Source organism: Rattus norvegicus, chromosome 2 (assembly GCF_036323735.1).
Source record: "Rattus norvegicus strain BN/NHsdMcwi chromosome 2, GRCr8, whole genome shotgun sequence".
In the NCBI taxonomy this organism is placed as follows: domain Eukaryota; kingdom Metazoa; phylum Chordata; class Mammalia; order Rodentia; family Muridae; genus Rattus; species Rattus norvegicus.
Window position 1 is genome coordinate 5,722,161 of NC_086020.1, and position 23,800 is coordinate 5,745,960.

Here is a 23,800-nt window from a genome sequence, read left to right on the forward strand (position 1 = left end):
GGAATCCTGGAATAGCCTAAAGACAGTATATTCAAACATGGAATATTTCACTCAGATGGCCAAAGGTCTGGGGATGCCAAGTTGAGGAGGAGTTTGGAGGTTAGAAGGAGAAGTATAACCTTATGTCTGATGCTCCATTTGGAAAAGAGAAAAGTTAGGTCTTTAAAAGTTGTAATATTCACTGTTACAGGCACTGATGAGAATTTTTTGGAAGAGGAATTTTTAAACTTAAGTTTATTTTTAACCAATATATAAAAGTGAAAAATCTTTACGTATTAATGGAGTAAAGTATACTCACAAGGTACATTTTTATACTATATAATGTTTAAATCATGGTAAATTTATCTATGTAAATATTTATTATTTCTTTATGGTAAAAATCTTCAAAATATTTTCTTCTATTTAGAAACATACACTTCATTATTTTGTAATAAATGGGTCTTTAAATATTTACAACCCTCACCCTGTCTAGGAATATATATTGGTGAAAACAAGGAACAGTAGGCTGTTTCCTACTGTCATAATTACACGTTTATATCACATGTTCACTTCAAATAACTGCATGGTAACATACTACTGTCATTAACATATTGTATTATATACATTAAACCATCAGTAGTAGTTTATTCTGAATATAACAAATTATTTGAGAAACTTTCTGAAATAATGATTTATTCTCTGGTTCTCTTCCCTATCCTACATTCCCTATCTAAATCATTTCCTTTTACTTCTGTGAACTCTGCTATAAGTTTTCTCTCAGAATCAGGGCTGCAGTTTTTACTTATCATCACTGCAGCAAAGACCGAAAAGTTTACTGGGTTAATAATTCCTAAAACATTTTTAAATGCTTTCATATCTTTGTATATTTACTTCTCAAATGCATTTTAAAATAATTTTATTGAGCTATAGAAAGTACCTTATGAATACTTTAATAACAAACTAATTTATAAAGTGTATGAAGGAGTAGCCATCATTCTTTTAGAACAGTTAGACCACATTGGTGCATAGATTCACATTTCTGTGTCTTTATTTAATTTTTTTTTTAGATTTATAAAATGTAGTTTTATTTTATGTTATTCTGCTGTTACATATACATAGAGCATAACATTTTCACAAGACTTTTTGGGGACTACAGTCAATGATTAGCAAACACACAATATTGTGGTCCTACTTTCTAAAGAACAGTCACTTGACAAACCAGATACCTTCTCACATGTGCACAAATCTGCACGGAAAAGTACTAAAGTTTAGACTTGGACTTGTATACTTTGTTTCTCCTTTCTAGTGGATTTAAGAAAGGACATGCATTTTAATTTGCCCAAAGCAATGCTTGTATTCTGGCAGCAACATGCTACTTCTATCACAAGGTAAAGTGAATACCAGAGCTATGAATGCAGGGGGTGTAGGTGAATTTTTATTGGGAAGGAAGTCATCAACTTAAAACATCAGCAAATGAGGTATACACAAGAAATCTTCCTGTTGTCACAGACAGATGTAACCTCCAGAGTATGTGCCACAGGAGCCATTTTAATCTGTGACCCCAAGCCTGGATGCATTAAGGGCTCTGCCATTCAATCGAACACTTCTGGATTACTACTAAAAAGGAATTTGAAATAAGAACATGGAAAAGTTGATTCTGAAATGAAACCTCCCCAAGAAGGTTCAGAAAAGAAATGTAGAAACCAATAAGTTATTATTACAATTGATTTAAACTGTAATGCACCACATTTCCATATCTTCACAGAAAACACAGTCACTTGCAGAACTGGTTCAGATTACGACGTAAATACTAAATGTGTTGTCAGTCCTCTACATAGTGTCTGGAAGTTATTCCTGTTTACATGAAATGAAGCTGTTGATGCCATTTTTAAAATTTGCTTTTCTCTTTCTTTCTTTCTTTCTTTCTTTCTTTCTTTCTTTCTTTCTTTCTTTCCTTTTCTTCCTTCTTTTCTCTCTCTCTCCCTTCCTCCCTCCCTTCTCTCTCTCTCTCTCTCTCTCTCTCTCTCTCTCTTTCTCTCTCTATCCCCCCTCCCTCCTCTCTCTCTCTTTCCCTCCCTCCCTCCTTCTCTCTCTCTGCCTCTCTCTCTCTCCCTCCCTCCTTCCTCTCTCTCTCTCTCTCTCTCTCTCTCTCTCTTCACTTTACATTGTAATCACCTCACCCTCTTCCTCTCCTACCTTATAAGTCCCTCCCGCATTACCTCCTACCCTTTTCCTCAGAGAAGGGGAAGACTCCCTTGGGTACAGCTCACCCTGGGACACCCGGTTGCCATAGGCCTAAGAGCATGCTCCCACACTGAGGCCCAAATAGGTAGTCCAGTCACAGGTAGGGGATCCAATTTTAGGCAACTGAATCAGAAACAGCCTCTACCCAATTGTTAGTGGAACTCCCTTCACAATAGCCACAGGGGTAACACTAACCAACCAAGTAAAGGATCTGTAGGACAATAACTTCAAGTCTCTCAAGAAAGAAAGAAGATGGAGAGATCTCTCATGCTCATGGATTAGAGATCCAGAGTCCTCCTTCTAGTTTCCACAGCCAGGACTTGAGTCCCGGTGTCTACTTTTTATTCATTATTTATTTTGTTTTTCTAATAGAAGTTTAGAACTTAATATTACAAACTGATTTGTTTTTACCGAAAAACTAGCACATAGGATAGCACATAGGCATGTCTTATCTATAAGCAACCATGCCTACAATACATGCAGGCATTCCTTTTGGGTGCCAATTACTTTTCATTTCTTGTTAATGGCTTTTTCTTATAACATTTAACAAAAAATCAAAGGTTCATAATTTTAGAAAATGTTTCTGGTCTTATATTAAATATTTTGTTTTAAAAACTGAACAAAACAACTCAGCCCCAGTCAGGGCCTGCACTCCTGACCCCTCTCACACCCAGAGAAAGCTTGATGCCTAGGAAGTCCATCATAACCAGGCTGGAAGGTGAGACACACCCCACCTTTCCCTAATACCTGGCCTAACTGAGACCCCCATAGGGCCCATGAGAGATACATCATTCTTCCTCCAGTCAGCAACTCTGCCCAGGCAGAGCTGCCCAGATCCCCTCCTATACCCAGAGACAGTTTAACTCCTTAGGAGGTCTGTTAAAAGGCTCACAGATCAGGTGATCCACTCCCCTGCCCTGCGCCCAAACACCCACATCCAGAGATAGCTTGATTCAAAGGAAGTCTTCATAACCAGGCTCTCAGTAGGGACAGGCTCCAGTCAGAGAGAGCAAGGCCACTTAACACCAGAGATAACCAGATGGGGAGAGGCAAGCTCAAGAACATGAGCAACAGAAACCAGCATTATCTGAACCCAGTTCTCCCACCACAGCAAGCCTTGGATACCTGAACCCACTTGAAAAGCAAAATTTGGTTTTACCATTTCATGATGATGATGCAGGACCTTAAGGAGGACATAAATAACTCCCATAAAGAAATAGAGAAGAAGCTAAACAAAGAATTCACAGCTGAGGAATGCCGAATGGCTGAGAAGCACCTAAAGAAATGTTCAACATCTTTAGTCATAAGGGAAATGCAAATCAAAACAACCCTGAGATTCCACCTCACACCATTCAGAATGGCTAAGATCAAAAACTCTGGCGACAGCAGATGCTGGCGAGGATGTGGAGAAGGAGGAACACTCCTCCATTGTTGGTGGGGTTGCAGACTGGTAAAACCATTCTGGAAATCAGTCTGGAGGTTCCTCAGAAAATTGGACATTGAAGTACCTGAGGACCCAGCTATACCTCTCTTGGGCATATACCCAAAAGATGCCCCAACATATAACAAAGACACATACTCCACTATGTTCATAGCAGCCTTATTTATAATAGCCAGAAGCTGGAAAGAACCCAGATGCCCTTCAACAGAGGAATGGATACAGAAAATGTGGTACATCTACACAATGGAATACTACTCAGCTATCAAAAACAATGACTTTATGAAATTCATAGGCAAATGGAGGGAACTGGAAAATATCATCCTGAGTGAGGTAACCCAATCACAGAAAAACACACATGGTATGCAATCATTGATAAGTGCTTGAATTACCCTAAATGCACAGAACACATGAAACTCAAGAAGGATGACCAAAATGTGAATGCTTCATTCCTTCTTTAAAAGGGGAACAAGAATACACTTGGGAGGGAATAGGGAGGCAAAGTTTAGAACAGAGGCTGAAGGAACGCCCATTCAGAGCCTGCCCCACATGTGGCCCATACATATACAGCCACCAAACTAGATAAGATGGATGAAGCAAACAAGTGCAGGCTGACAGGAACTGGATGTAGATCTCTCTTGAGAGACACAGCCAGAATATGGCAAATACATAGGTGAATGCCAGCAGCAAACCACTGAACTGAGAATGGGACCCCCATTGAAGGATTCAGAGAAAGGACTGAAAGAGCTTGAAGGGGCTTGAGACCCCATATGAACAACAACGTCAACCAACCAGAGCTTCCAGGGACTAAGCCACTACCCAAAGACTGACCCTGGGCTCCAACTGTATAGGTAGTAATGAATAGCCTAGTAAGGGCACCAGTGGAAGGGGATGCCCTTGGTCCTGCCAAGGTTGGATCCCCAGTGAATCTGATTGTTGCTGGAAGACGCAGTAATGTGGGCAGGATGGGGAGGGGAACACCCATATAGAAGGGGAGTGGGAGGGGCTAGGGAGATGTTGGCCTGGAAACTGGGAAAGGGAATAACAATTGAAATGTAAATAAGAAATACTCAATTTAATAAAGATGGAGGAAAAAAAATACAGGAAAACATAGGTAAACAGGTAGAAGTCCTTAAAGGGGAAACACAGAAGTGCAAAAAGCTCACAAACCAAAACATCTAGGAAATTCAAGACACTATGAAAAGATGAAACCCAAGAATCATAGCTATACAAAAGAGGGAAAATTCCAATGCAAAGGGACAGTAAACATCTTTAACAAATTATAGAAGAAAACTTCCCTAACCTAAAGAATGAGATGCCTGTAAATGTACAAGAAGCCTTCAAAACACCAAATAGAATTTGACCAGAAAAGAAATCCCTCCCATCACATAATAAAAATACCAAATACACAGAACAAAGAAAGAATACTAAAAGCACTAAGGGAGAAAGTTCAAGAAACATATACAGGTAGACCTTATAGGTACATTACATGAAACTTCTCAACAGAGACTCTAAAAGTGAAAAGATCTTGGACAGATGTCATGCAGACCCAAAGAGCTATTATACCCAGGCTACTATACCCTGCAAAACTATCAATCATCATAGATTGAGAAACCAAGATATTCTATGACAAAACAAAATTTAAACAATATCTTTCAGCCCTACAGGAAATAATAGAAGGAAAACTCCAACACAAGGAGGGAAAGTACACCCAAGGAAAACCAAGAAATTAATCATCTCATAACAAACCAAAAAAGAAAAGTAAAAGAGAATCAAACAAACATAATACAACCTCTAACAAAAAATAATAGGAACCAACAATCATTGGTCTTTAATATCTCTCAACATCAATCGACTCAATTCCCCAGTAACAAAAAAACCTAGGTTAAGAGACTGGATAACTAAACAGGACCTTTGCTGCATACAAGAAACAAACATACCTCAGGGACAAAGATGGATACCACCTCAAAGTAAAAGGCTGGAAATTTTTTGCAAGCAAATTGTCCCAAGAAACAAGCTGGAGTCACTATTCTTATATTGCATAAAAATAGAATTGCAACAAAAAGTTATCAAGAGATGAGGAAGGACACTTCATACGCATCAAAGGAAAAATCCACCAAGAGGAACTCTAAATTCTGAACACCTTTTCCCCAAATGCATGGGCTCCCATAGTTGTAAAAGAAATGTTACTAAGCTCAAAGCACACATTGCACCTCACACAATAATAGTGTGAAACTTCAACACCCGACTCTCACCAATGGACAGATCATGGAAAGAGAAACTAAACATAGACACAGTGAAACTAACAGAAGTTATGAAACAAATGGACTTAATAGATATCTACAGAATTTTTCACCCCACAACAAAAAAACATATTTTCTTCTCAGTACCCCATGGTACCTTCTCTAAAATTGACCATATAAATGGATGAAAAACAAACCTTAAAAGATACAAGAAGATTGAAATAATCCCATGCATTCTGTCAGATCACCCCAGATTAAGGCTGATATTCAATAACTCAAGGAAACGGAATAACTCTCTACCCAAAGATAACTTGGTCAGGGAAGAAATAAAGAAATTAAAGACCTTCTAGAAGTCAATGAAAATGAAGGCACAGCATTCCCAAACTAATGGGACACAATAAAAGCAGTGGTAAGAGAAAAATTCATAGCACTAAGTGCCTTCATATAGAAATTGGAGAGATCCTACACTGGCAACTTACTAGCTTATCTGAAAGCTCTAGAACAAAAAGAAGCAAACATACCGAAGAGGAGGATGCAGCAGGAAATAATCAAACTCAAGGCTGAAATCAACCAATTAGAAACAAAGACAACTATACAAAGAATCAACAAAATTTAAAAGCCGGTTCTTTGAGAAAATCAAGAAGATAAGATAAACCCTTAACCCAACTAACTAAAGGGCACAGAGACCATATCCAAATTAATAAAACCAGAAATGAAAAGGGAAGTATAACAATAAAAGCTTAAGGAGAAAAATTTTAAAAATATCAGATCCTACTATAAAAGCCTACACCCAACAAAATTGAAAAATCTAGATGAAATGAATGATTCTAGATAGAAAACAGGTACCAGCGTTAAATCCAAAACAGATAAACAGTCCCATAACCTCCAAGAAAATAGAAGGAGTCATTGTAATCTTAAAAAAGATAAAAAAGCCAAGGACCAGATGCTTTAATTGTAGAATTCTGTCAGACCTTCAAAAAAGTCCTAATAACAATACTTCTGAAAGTTTTCCACAAAATAAAAACAGAGGGACTCCCTAATTCATTCTATTAAGGAACAGGTATGCTGATACCTAAGCCACACAAAGACCCTGCTAAGAAAGACAACTTCAGACCAATTTCACTTATAAATATCAATGCAAAAATACTCAATAAAATTCCCATAAACCAAATCCAAGAACAAATCAAAAGCATTGTTCATCATGATAAATCACCAGGCTTCATCCCAGGGATGCAGGGATGGTTTCATATATGGAAATTCACCAACATAACCCATTATATAAACAAACTCAAAGAAAAAAAATCAAATGATCATCTCATTAGATGCTTTTGACAAAATGCAACTCCCCTTCATGTTAATAGTTTTGGAAAGATCAGGAATTCAAGGCACATACCCAAACACAATAAAAGCAACATACAACAAACCAATAGCTAATGTCAAATTAAATGGAGAGAAACATGAAGCAGTCCTACTAAACTCTCCCCATATCTATGCAATATAGTACTTGAAAAATAAGACAGCAAAAAGAGATCCATGGGATACTAAGTGGAAAGGAAGGGGTCAAGGTTTCACTATTTGTGGAAAATATGATAGTATACATAAGCTATCTCAAAAATTCCACCAGAGAACTCCTACAACTGATAAACAACTTCAGCAAAGTGGTTACATATAAAATTAACTCAAACAAATCAGTAGCATTCCTCTACATATAGGCTAAATGGGCTGAGAAAGAAATTAGGGAAATAACAACCTTCACAGTAGTCACAAATAATATAATATATCTTGGCACAACTTTAACCAAGCAAGTAAAAGATATGTGCGACAAGAACTTCAAGTCTCTGCAGAAAGAATTTGAAGAAGACCTCAAAAAATGGAAAAATTTCCCACGTTCATGGATTGGTAGGATTAATATAGTAAAAATGGGCATCCTACTAAAAGCAATCCACAGATTAAAATTCCAACCCAATTTGTCACAGAGATAGAAAGAGCAATTCTCAACTTCATCTGGAACAATGAAAACCCAGGATAGCAGAAACAATTCTAAATCATAAAACAACTTCTGGAAGAATCACCATTTCTGAACTACAGCTATACTACAGAGCTGAGATGGTTTGTATGTGCTTGGCTAAGGGAGTGGTACTATTATAAGGTGTGGCCCTGTTGGAGGAGATGTGGCCTTGTTGAAGTAGGTGTGTCACTGTAAATGTGGGCTTTAAAACCCCCATCCTAGCTGCCTGGAAGTCAGTACTCAGCTAGCAGCCTGCAGATGAAGATGTAGAACTCTTAGCTCCTACTAAACCAAACTTCTGAATCTGTAAGCCAGCTCCAATTAAATGTTGTCCTTATAAGCGTTTCCTTGGTCATGGTATCTGTTCACAGCAGTAAAAGTCTAAGACAAGAGCAACAGTGATAAAAACTGCATGTACTGGTACAGAGACAGACAGGTAGGTCAATAAAATAGAATTGAAGACACAGAAATAAACTCACACATCTATGGTCCCTTGATCTTTGACAAAGAATGCAAAAGCATACAGTGGAAAAAAGAAAGCATTTTCAACAGAAAGTACTGGTCTAGCTGGCAGTCTGAATGTAGAAGAATGCATATTGACCCATTTGAATCTTGTACAAAGCTCAAGTCCAAGAGGTTCATGGGTCTCTACATAAAAACAGACATGCTGAATTTAATAAAAGAGAACATGGGAAATTCTGTTCAAACAGAATACCAACAGCTCAGGCTCTAAGGTCAACAGGCTACAAATGGGACCTCATTATATTGAAAAGCTTCTATAAGGAAAAGAACACTGTCAATAGGACAAAATGGCAACTTACAGATTGGGAAAAAATCTTTACCAACTGTATGGCCAATAGAAGGCTAACATTAAAAATATACAAAGAACTCAAAAAGTTGGACTCCAGAAAACCAAATAACCCAACGAAAAAAATGGGGTACAGAGCTAAACAAAGAATTCTTAACTGAGAGATCTCGAATGGCCAAGAGGTACCTATACTTAAGTGACCCCAAAAACTCCACTGGAAAATTCATAACCTGGTAAACAACTTCAGCAAAGTAGCTGAATTTAAAATTAACTCAAACAAGTATGTAGCCTTCCTCTACTTAAAGGATAAACAGGCTGAGAAAGAAATTAGGGAATGACACCCCTCACAATAGTCACAAATAATATAAAATATCTTGGTGTGACTCTAACCAAGCAAGTGAAAGATTTGTATGACAAAAACTTCAAGTCTCTGAAGAAAGAAAACAAAGATCTCAGAGATGGAAAGATCTCCCATGCTCATGGATTGGCAGGATTAATATAGTAAAAATGGTCAAATCTTTCTGAAAGCAATCTACAGATTCAATGCAAACCCCATCAAAATTCCGACTCAATTCTTCCTAGAGTTAGAAAGAACAATTTGTAAAATCATTTGGAATATAAAAACCCAGAATAGTGAAAACTATTCTCAACAATGAAAGAACTTCTGGGGGAATCACTACCCCTGACCTTAAGCTGTATTACAGAGCAATAGTGATAAAAACTGTACTATATTGGTACAGAGACAGGCAGGTAGATCAGTGGAATAGAATTGAAGACCCAGAATGAACCCACACAACTATGGTCACTTGATATTTGACAAAGGAGCTAAAACCATCCAGTGGAAAAAAGACAGCATTTTCAACAAATGGGACTGGTTCAACTGGTTGTCAGAATGTAGAAGAATGCAAATTGATTCTTATTGCCTTGTACAAAGCTCAAGTCCAAGTGGATCAAGGACCTCCACATCAAACCAGATACGCTGAAACTAATAGAAGAGAAAGTGGGGAAGAGCCTTGAACACATGGTCACAGGGGAAAATTTCCTGAACAGAACACCAATGGGTTATGCTCTAAGATCAAGAATTGACAAATGTGACCTCATAAAATTGTAAAGGTTGTGTAAGGCAAAGGACACTTTCAGTAGATCAAATGGCAACCAACAGATTGCGAAAATATCTTTACCAGTCCTACATCCAATAGAGGGCTAATATCCAATATATACAAAGAACTCAAGAAGTTAGACTCAAATAACCCTATTTTAAAAGAAGGGGTACAGAGCTAAGGAAATAATTCTCAACTGAAGAATATCAAATGGCTGAGAAGCAACTAAAGAAATGTTCAACATCCTTAGTCATCAGGGAAATACAATTAAAAACAACCCCAAGATTCCACCTCACACCAGTCAGAAAGGCTAAGATCAAAAGCTCAGTGGATACTGGTAAGGAAGGACATGAACACCCTGCACAACTGGGCATATACCCAAAAGATGCTCCAACACATAACAAGGACATGTGCTCCACTGTGTTCATTGAAGCCTTATTTATAATAGGTAGAAACTAGAAACAAACCAGATGTCCCACAATGGAAGAATTGATACAGAAAATGTGGTACATTTGCATAATGTAATACTACTCGGCTATTAAAAATGACGACTTCACGTATTTTGCAGGCAAATGGATGGAACTAGAAAATATCCTGAGTAAAGTAACCTGGACTCAAAATTACATACCTGGTCTGTTCTCAGTGATAAGTGGATATTAGCCCAAAAGCTCAGAATACTCACGATACAGCTCACAGACTATATGAAGCTTAACAAGAAGGAAAGCCAACATGTGGAAGTTTCAATTCCACATAGAAGGGGGAACAAAATAATCATGAGAGGCAGAGGGAAGGAGGTACCTAGGTGGGAGAAAGAGTAGAGGAAAAGGGGGGTGCAGGACGATGTATGGGAAGAGACAGCAAAGAAGTCTAGAGGGCCAGGAGAAGGAATAGAAATAAGTAGCATCAGAGGGGGTGGGGTTAACCACTAGGAAGTCCAGATGCCAGGGATGCAAGAGGCTCCCAGGATCCAATGAGGATGACATTACCTCCCAACAATGAGGAAATAGAAACTGAAGAGACTACCTCCAATCAGATGTTTTCTAAAGGAAATACAGGGACAAAAAATGGAGCAGAGACTGAAAGAAAACCCATCTAGAGATGGCTCCACCTTGGTATCCACCCCATATGCAGACACCAAACTCCTACACTATTGCTGATGCCAAGAAGTTCTTGCAGACAGCAGTCTGGTATGAATATCCTCTGAGAGATTCTGCCAGCACCTGACTAAGACAGATGTAGATACAGTCAACTATTGGACTGAGCTCAGGGTCCCCAATGGTAGAGTTAGGCGAAGAACTGAAGGAGCTGAATGGGATTACAGCCCCATAGGAAGAACAACATCAACTCATAAAAGAACAGCACAGGGAAATCAGTCTACTTAAGAGCAGAGAGAGAGAGAGAGAGAGAGAGAGAGAGAGAGAGAGAGAGAGCCTGAGGTGTGATGCCTGTTGGTAACAGCTTTAATGGGACAGTTTTTTGCACTGACAGTTTACAGAGAGAACAAGCCACACAGGAAAAGATAGAGAGAAACGGGACCCCACAGAGCTCCCAGGAACAAAACCACCAAACAAAGAGTATACATGGGTGGGTCCATGGCTCCAGCTACATATGTAGCAGAGGACTGTCTTATCTGGCATCAATGGGAGGGGAGGAGCTTGGTTCTGGGGCTTGTTGTCCTAGAGAAGGAGGATGCTGGAGGGGTGAGCCGAGAGTGGGTGAGTTGGTGGGTGAGTACCCTCTTAGAGGCAAAGGGGGGGGTGGGAGCTTTTTGGAGGAGAGACAGTAAAGGGGTACAACAATTGAAATGTAAATAAATAATTACTAAAAAAAGAGAAACTGAACAGATACAATTATGGAATTGCCATTCTTTCAAGGTTTTTATTTAAAGCAAGAATGTATATTAAATTTCAAATAAATAGCTTTTTAATATTTATTTTATGTATATGAGTGTTCTTTTACCTGCATGTAAATATGTATACCATGTATGTGTGCGGTGTCTGTGAATGTAATAAGTGTAATCAGACCCCCTAGGCCTAGAGGTACAGTTGTAGGTCCTGGGTCCTCTGTAAGAGCAACAGAGATCTTAACCTCTGAGCTGCTCACTCTACAGTGATTTCTTAGATACTGACATTTAGAAAAATTAATATCTAATGGAAGGACTTTGTGAGCAGTTTTTTTAGATTGTAGTTTCTGTTTAGTGTTCTATTTAGTTTTGCTTTTGTTTAGGTTTTATGAAGTGTACTGACATTTTTCTCTAGAATTTCTTTAAAATTGTTGTGCACAATGTTTCTCCCACAATCAGTTTAACTCTGTGCTGCTTGTTACATCTTTTTCACTTTTACTTTAAATTTGAGTTTACTGCAATCTCTTTCCTCTATTATACCCACCAGTACATTTTCAGATTTAAGACATTGTAAGACCAAGTAATGATTGGCTTTAAAGCACAAAAACTTCAGGAAATCACAAGAGCCCTTCTTTCTTCTCACTATCCCAACAAATACATATTTCATGTCATTGTGCATATAGGAACATATTCATTTTCTAACTGACTGGGAAAAATATGTAAACTTTATGATGAACTAGGTTTACTGTAAATAGATAGCCTGGATGCTTTAGCTGTATAATTTTGGGAACTTTAATAGATTTACATGTTTGCATAAGCCATACAAATCCTAAAGAACATGCTCAACATTATTAAAAATTGTCTACACTCGAAATGTATATAAGAAATACTCAAGTTAATAAAAAAAATTGTCTAAACCACCTGGTAATAGAATTCTCTTTGAGTACCCATTATTCTACATGAAGCTAACTTAGGATAATCTGTAAAGTGACAAATGGTAGAAATGAGGTAGTATGAAAAGTGATGTTAGATATATTCAAATTGAAATTGTTTTCATAAGGCCACCTAATATAAAACCTGGTTATTTGTTCAATTAGTCTGTTGAAAACATCCTAGGTTCTAGAATAATATTTCAGGTATAAGAAATTATTCATGGTGGGTTGATCATTAATATTTATAACCTTTCCCTACCCTATATCCCATGTTATCCAGGAGAACACTAGGCAGTGGTGGTGCATGCCTTTCTGCCCTGAGAATTCTCTGAGTTCTAAGCCAGCCTAGTCTACAGAGAATGTTTCAGGATAGCCAGAGGTGTAAAGAAACCCTGCCTTTAAAAACCAAAACCAAAAAACAACAAAACAAACAAACAAAACTAAGAAAGGAAGGAAGGAAGGAAAGAACGAACGAACCAGAAAATTTATACTTACAAGAGACAATATGTTTGCAGGACTGGAGAAGTCCTGAGACAATGCATCAAGAAGGAAGTCATCGCTTAAGGGCTACAAGAAGCAGAAAACATGTCAACAAACAATCATAATGCTGACAAGTTTCTTCAGTGTCCACTGTATCACATTCTGATAAGCTCCCTAGAAGCTTCTGCCCTTCCCAGATTACCAATCAGTGTCCACAGAAGACATACAGTCTCAGAGAGAGCAGATTGCTTACTGGAAGTTGTTCCTCGGCTTCTTTTGGCAGGAGCGGTTTTCCATCCTTATCCTGTTCAGAGTGAAAACACGGATCAATCATTTCACATATTATCCCAAATATGAAACCTATGCACATTACAAGAAATCAATAGGCTAAAACCTACTGTATATTTAATGTTGATTATTTAACTTGAGAAAATTATCTTAGTAGAGACTATATCCAGTCTAATTCAGTTCATATTCACAGTCAGTTTACATGCATCAACCTTCCTTGGCCAAGGAGTCTGCCAGCACATTTGGTATGGCTTGTGACCCAGAAGACCAGAGATGACCAGAAAAGAAAAGCACGTGAATCATTAAAGTAGCATGTTACAAGGGTGTGCCAACAAATCTCTCATTTATAAGGGAACACTGGGACCATATTAAAAACCAGCTGAAAGTCCTAACCCTCAGGGACCTCGTCTTGTGGGTGGGGCACTCTCAAACTTAGGGCTCAGATTATGTTAATCTTCAAATGATTTCAAATGCCACTTTTGAGTAATAGAACAAAAACAATGAATCACTTGAGCCTCTTTAGTAAAAAGATTTAGAAATCAATGATCAATTATTTATATGTACAAAAATCAGTGAGTACATAGGTACATATAAAGATTTCGCCTGTGAAATGTTCAAAATGCTATGCTTTCTTCTCTATATTTCAAATGTGCTGTGCCATGGTTTAGAATTATTTACTATTTTCTTATAGCTAACTCAACCCTCTTCTTGTCCTCTGAATTCACTTGCAGCTTTGGCCCTTTTTTTTAAATATGAGGAATCTACTAATTCTAAACCAAGTCTTAGTGGCAAAGGTAGTAAAGATCCCAAGTAAGGCATGAAACCCTGGGTGCTCCCTTGCTCTGTATTCAAATTGTAATCTACATTCTACCATCTCACCATTCAGTGCCAGGAAGGGGGAAATTTGATTTCACAGCACAGACCCTCACTATAGAGAGAGACCTGATATAAGCATAGGTGATGAATGACAACAGTGTTTAAACAAGAGGTCAAGACAGTAACCTGGAACTGTCATAGAGTAAGAGTTAACTGACAAATGTATGAGGTAAGTTCAGAGATGGAAACTACTACTAAATAAAGGGGCCAGGAAAACCTTGAAATAGTGCTAAGATTCACTGATGACAGGGAGAAAGGAGCCAGCTTCTTTTGTTTGTTTGTTTGTTCTTTTTTTTAATTGCATTTTTTATTCACACTCTAAATGTTATCCCATTTCTCAGTTTCGTCTATCCTGCTATCTCCCCTCGCCCTGCAGCACTGTTTCTATGAGGGTGCTTCCTCACCCGCCCACCCACTCACTGCTACCTCCTCACTCTGACATTCCCTTACACTGCAGCATCCAGCCTTGACAGGAACAAGGGTCTCTCCTGCCATTGATACCTGACAAGGCCATCCTCTGCTACATAAGCAGATGGAGCCATAGACCTACCCCTGTGTTCTCTTGGGATGGTGGTTTACTCCCTGGGAGCTCTGGGGAGTCTGGTTGGTTGATATTGTGTTCTTCTTATGGGGTTGCAAACCAGAGGTTGATGCTCACAGCCAACCATTGAACTGAGAACAGGGTCCCCAATGGAGGAGTTAGAGAAAGTAGCCAGCTTTCTATTGAGCTAACTGCATATGGCCTGCTTCTATGGAACAGAGATCAGAAATGGAGGGACTTGTGGTCCTCAAAGTGCCCTGAATAATTTGTAAAACAATGTATATCTAAGTCCCCAAATTATAGGAATCCCATCACTTTTGGTTGCAGAATAAAATGGAGAGGTATCTAGGATAATAAACTTTTAAGTTAAGAAGAACTCAATGTAAGATCTTGACTTGCACAATGAATTAGTGCATGTGGATGGATGAGGACTGTGAATTCAGCTTCTCATAACAGTACTAAAGTGATCTGAACCTTCTTGTCAGTGGTATGTTATGTAGATGACTATTCAGCTGGCTATGTATCTGCCCTGTGTAAATGACCATCCTGAAACTGACCACAATGGGGTCTCTCTATTGGTCACTTGGTCTATATAGCCAAACCTTTCAGTATGAAGAAGACAGTCAATGTATCACTTTACTCAGTGTTTAACTTCTCACACTTTTAACTTATATTTAAGGAATACAAAGTTTTCTACATAAGAAATAATTTTTCATTTTGAAATTTGTACCTGCAACAGGTTTGCCTATATTTGCGGTATTGTAACAAACCACTTGTAAAGGAAAAATATTTAGTGGGTGAGAGGGCACTTTTTTTTACATTATGAAGGTAGAAAGGTTACGTAAGAGTATATTTTAAGCCTCTATTACTGACACACTTGGTTGATTCCCAGAATTTAAAGGTACGTTCCTATTGCTGATACTACTATTCACTTTGGACACAGGACTTAGAGGAATTGAGCTGCATCTGACCTCGAAACCTCTCCTTGAGGATTAGCTTTCATTACATTATAAAGTGCTATACAAGTTGCAAAGAGAGAAAAGCTGTCATAGTCCAACCCATTCCCAGTATGGCAAGATGTCGTTAAAAGTGAAGTAGGACTAACTATCAGCTTCCTAAATGTCCTTAAGCCCTGCCTAGTAGAAAAGAATTCATGTATGGTACTGCAAACATAGCCAACTGTCCATGGCTAGAGAGGTCATGGAACTTTAAGGAGAATCTACTGTTGCCACTTTCCCAAACCAGTATTGCCTTTAATGGGATTCTCTGTTTTTGATGTTGTATTTTAATTACAACATCTTTATTTCCTTTTCTCCTTCCAAATTACTTCAAGGACTTTTTCATTATTATTGTATGCATGCATGTATTTGTATATTCATATATATCCCCAAATATAAGCTGTTGAGTCCATATAATGTTACTGTATGCATCTTTACTATGTTCTTAATACTTATCCCCCAGGTAAGTGTAGCTTTTGTCACTCATCAGAGGTTTCTTTTATAGCAAATGAAGACTTTAGAGAAAGCTACAACTGACCACAGGGTAGAGAACAACTGACATGAGTCTATTCCCAAATGATATCTAGTACAACCCTTACACCAAAGGCTTAGGGAATATCACAGAACAACAGGTTAATGAGTGTAAGAAGAAGAAGACTAGGATGTGTGCTACAGGACTGCATCTTCTATATATGTCAGGGAAGCTGTATCCATAAAATCCCAACAATATGATTGTCTAAATAAGACTTGAACAATGACAATATCAGTTGACATGCTAATGTGTAAGAGGGAAATCTAATGGGGTTCTACCCCTAGACAATGAATGCTGTGGGAGGGAGAGATAATCTTCCCAAGGATGAGCTTCATAATCACTCATCCAAAAGAAAGTGATAAGCCCTAAAAACAAACATTCAGAAAAGCAACACTAAATGGGCTCATTAGCTTGTATCTATATATTAAGTTCTGTGTATCAATGTGTGTGTGTGTGTGTGTGTGTGTGTGTGTGTGTGTGTGTGTGTGAGAGAGAGAGAGAGAGAGAGAGAGAGAGAGAGAGAGAGAGAGAGAGAGAGAGGTGCACAATAATAATTAAGAAAAAGAGAGTAGTATTTGAGAGGGAGAAGGTAAGGTGTAAAGACATGGGAGGAGGTAGAAGAAGGAGGGTAATAAGTTCAGCAGACACATACATATACGAAATTTTAAAAATATGTATAAGAGTATGTTTTATCCCCATATCTGGTATTCTAACATGGTATTAGTGCTAATACAACATAGAGTCCGAACATAAAGAAATGGGATCTTTATATTCCAGGTCTGCTCTCGGTACATATTTATGTATGTAAAATTCAAAACAAAATGGGAAACAAAATAGGAAAATAATCAGCCTGTTTACCTTGACTATTTCTAGTCGATAATCAGGAGGAATTGTTTCTTCTTTTTCACCAAGTTTTTCATGATCTTCTTCTTTAGCTTTCTCCTAAATAAAAGTGGTATCATTTTCAGGGTTGTTGTCTCCTTTTCTACAATTCATTCTTCACAGACTAAATTTAAGGTAACCCTGTTAACTTCAAACAAGCACATGGTCATGGGTATGAGTTCCTCAGCAGCTTAAACATTACCATTGTTTAATTTAACAGTGTTAAACTTTAGCTGGCTCAGAAACCAGATTTCAGCCTACTGGCCTAAGGGCAGGTTGGGAGGTATATTAGGTATATGCTACTTTACTTGTGATCAGAAAGGATGAATACAGGTAGACAAAAGTGTGATTCATGGAACCTGGACATAGGCATGTAACCTATCTACTATAGTAGATCAACATTGGAACTTCCTAGGAGTTAGCTTATTATGTGCAGTATTAAAGAAAGACAGATGATCATGCTTTATAGATATATTTTTTAAAAACAGAGCATTAACTTGTTGGAGGGCAGAAATTAATAAGTTATTTTATAAAAACATTTGACTTGCCATTACCTTGACTTTATCCACCAGAGATTTTTCATCTTCTGGATCTTCTTTCCTTGTCCCCAGGCTTCTAGCCAAGGTTTCTACAGCATCATCTGGCACTACGCCCTTCTGCAAGAGCACAGGTGATTAGTCACCCTTACCAATTCAGAAAGGCACACACATATTTCAAGTCTGCATTTTCTTTAATAGCTTGTGTTAACATTCTGTTTAAGCTTCACCCTCAGTTACTTGGCAACAGCCAGGTATGCCTGACACACTCCTCCATTGTTGGTGGGATTGCAGACTGGTACAACCATTCTGGAAATCAGTCTGGAGGTTCCTCAGAAAATTGGACATTGAACTGCCTGAGGATCCAGCTATACCTCTCTTGGGCATATACCCAAAAGATGCCCCAACATATAAAAAAGACACGTGCTCCACTATGTTCATAGCAGCCTTATTTATAATAGCCAGAAGCTGGAAAGAACCCAGATGCCCTTCAACAGAGGAACGGATACAGAAAATGTGGTACATCTACGCAATGGAATATTACTCAGCTATCAAAAACAATGACTTTATGAAATTCGTAGGCAAATGGTTGGAACTGGAAAATATCATCCTGAGTGAGGTAACCCAATCACAGAGAAACACACATGGTATGCACTCATTGATAAGTGGCTATTAGCCCAAATGCTTGAATTACCCTAGATGCCTAGAACACATGAAACTCAAGACGGATGATCAAAATGTGAATGCTTCACTCCTTCTTTAAAAGGGGAACAAGAATACCCTTAGCAGGGAATAGAGAGGCAAAGATTAAAACAGACACAGAAGGAACACCCATTCAGAGCCTGCCCCACATGTGGCCCATACATATACAGCCACCCAATTAGACAAGATGGATGAAGCAAAGAAGTGCAGGCAGACAGGAACCGGACGTAGATCTCTCCTGAGAGACACAGCAAGAATACAACAAATACAGAGGCGAATGCCAGCAGCAAACCACTGAACTGAGAATGGGACCCCCATTGAAGGAATCAGAGAAAGGACTGGAAGAGCTTGAAGGGGCTCGAGACCCCATATGAACAACAATGCCAAGCAACCAGAGCTTCCAGGGACTAATCCACTACCCAAAGACTATACATGGACTGACCCTGGACTCCAACCTCATAGGTAGCAATGAATATCCTAGTAAGATCATCAGTGTAAGGGGAAGCCCTGGGTCCTGCTAAGACTGAACGTGATTGTTGGGGGGAGGGCGGCAATGGGGGGAGGATGGGAAGGGGATCACCCATAAAGAAGGGGAGGGGGAGGGATTAGGGGGATGTTGGCCAGTAAACCGGGAAAGGGAATAACACTCAAAATGTAAATAAGAAATACTCGAGTTAAAAAAAAAAAAAAAGGAGCTGCTTGCCCCCTCCTCACTGCTCCTCTCTTGCTCTCTTGTTGTCTTGCTCTCTGCCTCTTCCCCTTTGTCCCTTGTCTCCCAATTTCCCTCCCCACTTCTCTTCATGTGCTCGTGGCCAGCCTCTACCCTTCCCTTCCCTTCCCTTCCCTTCCCTTTCCCTTCCCTTCCCTTCCCTTCCCTTCCCTTCCCTTTCCCTTCCCTTTCCCTTTCCCTTCCCTTCCCTTCCCTTCCCTTCCCTTCCCTTCCCTCCCCTCCCCTCCCCTCCCCTCCCTTCTCTTCGCTTCTATCTCTCTCTCTCTCTCTGTCTCTCCCCCCTCTCTTCCCCTCCTCTCCCCTTCGCTCTCTCTCCTCTCCTCTCCTCTCCTCTACCTCTCTCTCTCTCCTTACTACCCTCTTAACTCCCTTCCCCATGTCCTGAATAAACTGAATTCTATACTATATCGTCCTGTCCTGTGGCTGGTCTCTCAGGGGGAAGGGATGCCTCAGCATGGGCCCGCTAAGGCACCCCCTTTCCCATACCTCACCACACGTCCATAGAACATAACCCAGTCTCTATCTTTTTATTAACACATCATATGGTGCCATAACTCAGATTTAGAAACTCTAGAGGTTTTGCATCCCCCTGCAACTATCCAATGCTAGCTAGCCTAAACTTCGGAGAACTAGTAAGCCCCCTCCCCATACTGGTCAGAGTAAATGTCCCCAAGGTCCCAGGGGAGCTTTCTTGAGCTTGGAGCTACCCCTGAGGATGGTGCCATTGAGGATGGAGACATTCAGTCTTTCCACTTATCCTCATTTAAGACTTTTTCTCTTGGGTGAGATTTTACTTTCTCCTATTAAGACTGTTTCTTGCTGCTGAAAATACCAAGCTAGGCCTGGTATTTTCCCAGGCCAGGGTAAACTGCTCTCTGGCTCAGGAGCACTGGCTCCAAGCATAGTCCCAGTCTACCACATGAATGCCTGGTGATCTGGCCTGTGCTAGAATTTCTCTGGTTATTAATGATGCCCTCAGGACACTGGTAGGGGCAGTTAATAACCACTCTCACCCATGGATCTGCCTTGTCCCTATTTCCTGGGATGTTTTGATCTAATACACAGTAAGCAGAAAGCAATGTCTCTATGTGGCCACTATTCTGGCATTCTCTTGCTAGCGATCCTTAGCCTAGGCTTCCCCCTCCCTTCCTCATGGTTGCTGTGCTGCTGCAGCTCCTGGTTCACCAACCTGGGAAAAGCAGGTCTGGCCCCGCCCATTGTGTCCTGCCAGGGTCTCTTGTCTCTGAAACGTACTTTCCCACTGGAGTGCAGCCATCTGCTGCCCCTACATTTCCGGCACTCCCACACTTAGGGGTTCTGTGCTCTGCCTACTGCTGCAGGAGCTACAGCCCCTGGTTCACAGCAGCAGGAAAATCAGCTTTGGCCCTGCCTGCCCCTATCGGCCTGTCTTCTTTGATTATAATTCTGTTTAAGCCGGATGAAGCCTGGAGAAGATGCAACTTTAGGTACTTCCCTTCCCCCTGCCCACCGGGGGTTGGGGGGAGGGGACTGGGGTTGATGATGGCGTGGGGTCAGGGAGGGGGCAGCACCAAACCGAAGCCAGAATCATTGGTTGGGGCTTCCTCTGCTGCCTGTAGGAGGCTCTGCCCCACCTGCCAGGGTCCTAGCCAGGCCTGCCACAGAACCACCCCTACACCCGGTGCCTCAACTGGGAGCCTGTGAGCCTGTCCCTGGCTCTGCAGATTTGGCTACACTGATATTAAAAGAAAGAACAGGAAGCACAAGTGAGAGATGGTAGGGAAAATGAAGAAACAATGTATGGTCCAAAAGACAGGACTTTGTTCTGGCTTTCCAAACTATGGGTCATAACTGTTCCATAGTGACTTTTAAAACTTTGCTGAATGTTTCCTCACCAGAAAGCTTTTCATGGATAGAAAACAAGATACCATGCTAAACTATCACAAGCACCCAACATTAATGTGTTTATTAATTTTTTCACTATGTAGGTGCTGGTTCTGTAAAACATCTGAGTAAACACATCCCAAGAACTGTTTTTCCTGGGAAATGCTATTCTCACTTATCAGCATGGAAGCATTTGTAAATTATTCAAGAGAAAGCTGCCCATTTTCCATATGGGACTGTTGAGAGTATGTTCTAACTTGAGGTCTGGCTTTATCTATAGATAGCTGAAAGGCAATCAAGAGCCAAACCACACTTCTCAATCTCATGACAGGTCTGGATAATAGGTACACTCCTCATGGTCATCATAAAGCCTTCATAGTATCCTTCTAAATATCAAATGAAGAGACTAGCAGAGGGAGGTCAGTGAAGGCATGCCTGGAAAGTAGTAATGAATCTCCAGATCAGACCATCCTTAACATCATGAGCAACAAGGAGATACTACACAAGATCTGGAAAGCATGTCCTAAAAGAAGAAAGCTAGCCGATTTTGTAAGTGTGAAGCAGTAGTCCCTGAGTCATTAGAGAATAGGAGGAAAACCCACAAAGAACAAAAGCAAATACTGACTAAACTAGTTAAATACCACACTTCATTCAAAAATTAGAAGGAAAGAAAAAAAAAAGAAAGGTCAGATAGAAGGATGAAGCAATCTTTCTTCCAATGTGGAAAGGGTCAGGGTCATTGTCATGATTTGAGTATAAAGCATTCTATGAGATCCAGAAGACATGTGGCACTGGACTTTCTGTCAAATTATAGGACAAAGGGGTGATTGATGGAATATCAGAGATGGTTGTAAAAATAAATACAAAGGGTTTCGGAAGATAAAAGCAAAGCAACACCTGAGTTAAAAAGTTAAGTGCAGATGAGGTTTCCAGCACAACCCTGAAGCCCAATAACAATAAACAGCGACTGTGCATTAGTTTTGCTTCATTTTCTTGGGGGTAATATTATGGTGACAAACAATAGCAAGTCGGAGGAGACAAAACAGAGCTTGTTCAAGTCATCGAATATGCTAGTTTGGGTGGTGCTGACGGCATACTGCACATGGAGATGAAAGGCACAATCTCAACCATAGGAGTTTGGGATGTGTCCTTAGATTTCTGAGAAAAGAAGCAAGTATTCTGAATAACTTAAGAACTACTTGACAAATAAACTGAACAACAGTAGCTCAGATGCTACTAGATACAAGTTATAAGCATGGTCCTTTTGAATGCTTGTTGAGCAATATTCATGCCAAGACATGTTAAAAACTTTTCAGTGACTGTAACTGGAACTTGGAGACTGTTTTCACATGTGTGAAAGAAGAACACTGTTAATATAGATAGTAACTCAAGGGCTATCTGAGAGCATCTTGTAAGTCTTAAATATGTGTACCAATGTATGAAATAATACTGAATAGGAATCTTTGAATCATCCCTGGAAATGTTGTGAGAAAACATACTCTCAGATTTTCACCCCAATACACTGAGGAATTCTAGGGGCAGGGTCCAGTAATTTTCAAATCTTAATCAAATTTTAATCTGGACAGTTTAGCAATGTTTTCCTAGCCAAGCACTCAGGAGAAAGAGCACTAACAAAGCATGCTCTTGTCATCGTTTCAGGGCTGCATTTTTTAAACTGATAAATCTTGGGGTTGAAGAAGCACCAATATAGCTTAGAACCTTTTAAGCGATTGCTTTAAAACGTACACACACACACCACACACACACACACACACACACACACACACACACACACACACACACACACACACACCAAATAAACAACTAAGAACCCTGCCATGAGAACTCCTTTTAGACAGGGATGAGCTGATGGAAAGGAAGCCAGGGCTAGAGTATATTAACAGCAGCATATATAGAATCCTTTCACAGGGAGCAGGACTGTTGTGACTGGAAATATTCTTCAGAAAGAATGATTCTGGTGGACATGAACATAGGAAGGAGAGTGAAGATTTCTGGGTTGAGAAGTATGGCAATTTTATTTAACCAGCTCAGATTAAAAATGAACATTAAGACCCCACAAGTCATATTATCAGAAGCATACCTTTATTTTTGCAGCTGGCATAGATGGTTTTTCTTGATATGTAGGTTGGACAAAATCTGCTGAAAGCTCCCCAATCAGCTCTGACTCACTCAGGCACTGTAAAAAGAAATGCAGGATTAGAATATACTCTGTGGTGTAAAAGGAAAGACAGTAGGGGTTGGGGATTTAGCTCAGTGGTAGAGCGCGCAAGGCCCTGGGTTTGGTCCCCAGCTCCAGAAAAAAAGAAAAAGGAAAAAAAAAAAAGACAGTGTGTTTTTTCTTTTGTGTTTTGTTTGTTTGTTTTTTTAACTTGCTTTAACATGACATAGTTAAATTATATTATCTCAAATAAAAAGCTAGCTTGATAAGACATTCAAATATACACAATATCTTTCCACAAATCCAGCTCTACAAAGGATAATAGATGGAAGACTCCAACACAAGGAGGAAAACTATATCCTCGAAAAAGCAAGAAAGTAATCTTCTTCCAACAAACCCAAAAGCAGATAACCACACAAACACAATTCTACCTCTAACAACAGCAATAACAAGAAACAAAAATCACTATTTTTAATATGTTTTAACATCATTGAACTCAATTCCCCAATAAAATGACATAGACTAACAGACTAGATAAATAAACAGGACCGAGCATTTTGCTGGATATAGGAAGCACACCTCAGTGACAAAGACAGAC

At 39.5% G+C, this 23,800-nt stretch overlaps 1 protein-coding gene across 12 annotated transcripts in view; it reads right to left on the reverse strand.

Moving 5' to 3' along the window:
• Cast (calpastatin) overlaps positions 1 to 23,800 on the reverse strand; it is a 109,581-nt gene that overhangs the window by 14,528 nt on the left and 71,253 nt on the right. For all 12 annotated transcript variants that reach the window (XM_039101793.2, XM_039101792.2, XM_039101791.2 and 9 more), the window contains 5 exons: positions 23,125 to 23,220; positions 17,747 to 17,848; positions 17,169 to 17,252; positions 13,329 to 13,379; positions 13,091 to 13,162 (listed from right to left, as the gene is read on the reverse strand). In XM_039101793.2, coding sequence (XP_038957721.1) covers positions 13,091 to 13,162; positions 13,329 to 13,379; positions 17,169 to 17,252; positions 17,747 to 17,848; positions 23,125 to 23,220 — 405 coding nt within the window. The remainder of the gene's footprint in view (positions 1 to 13,090; positions 13,163 to 13,328; positions 13,380 to 17,168; positions 17,253 to 17,746; positions 17,849 to 23,124; positions 23,221 to 23,800) is intronic.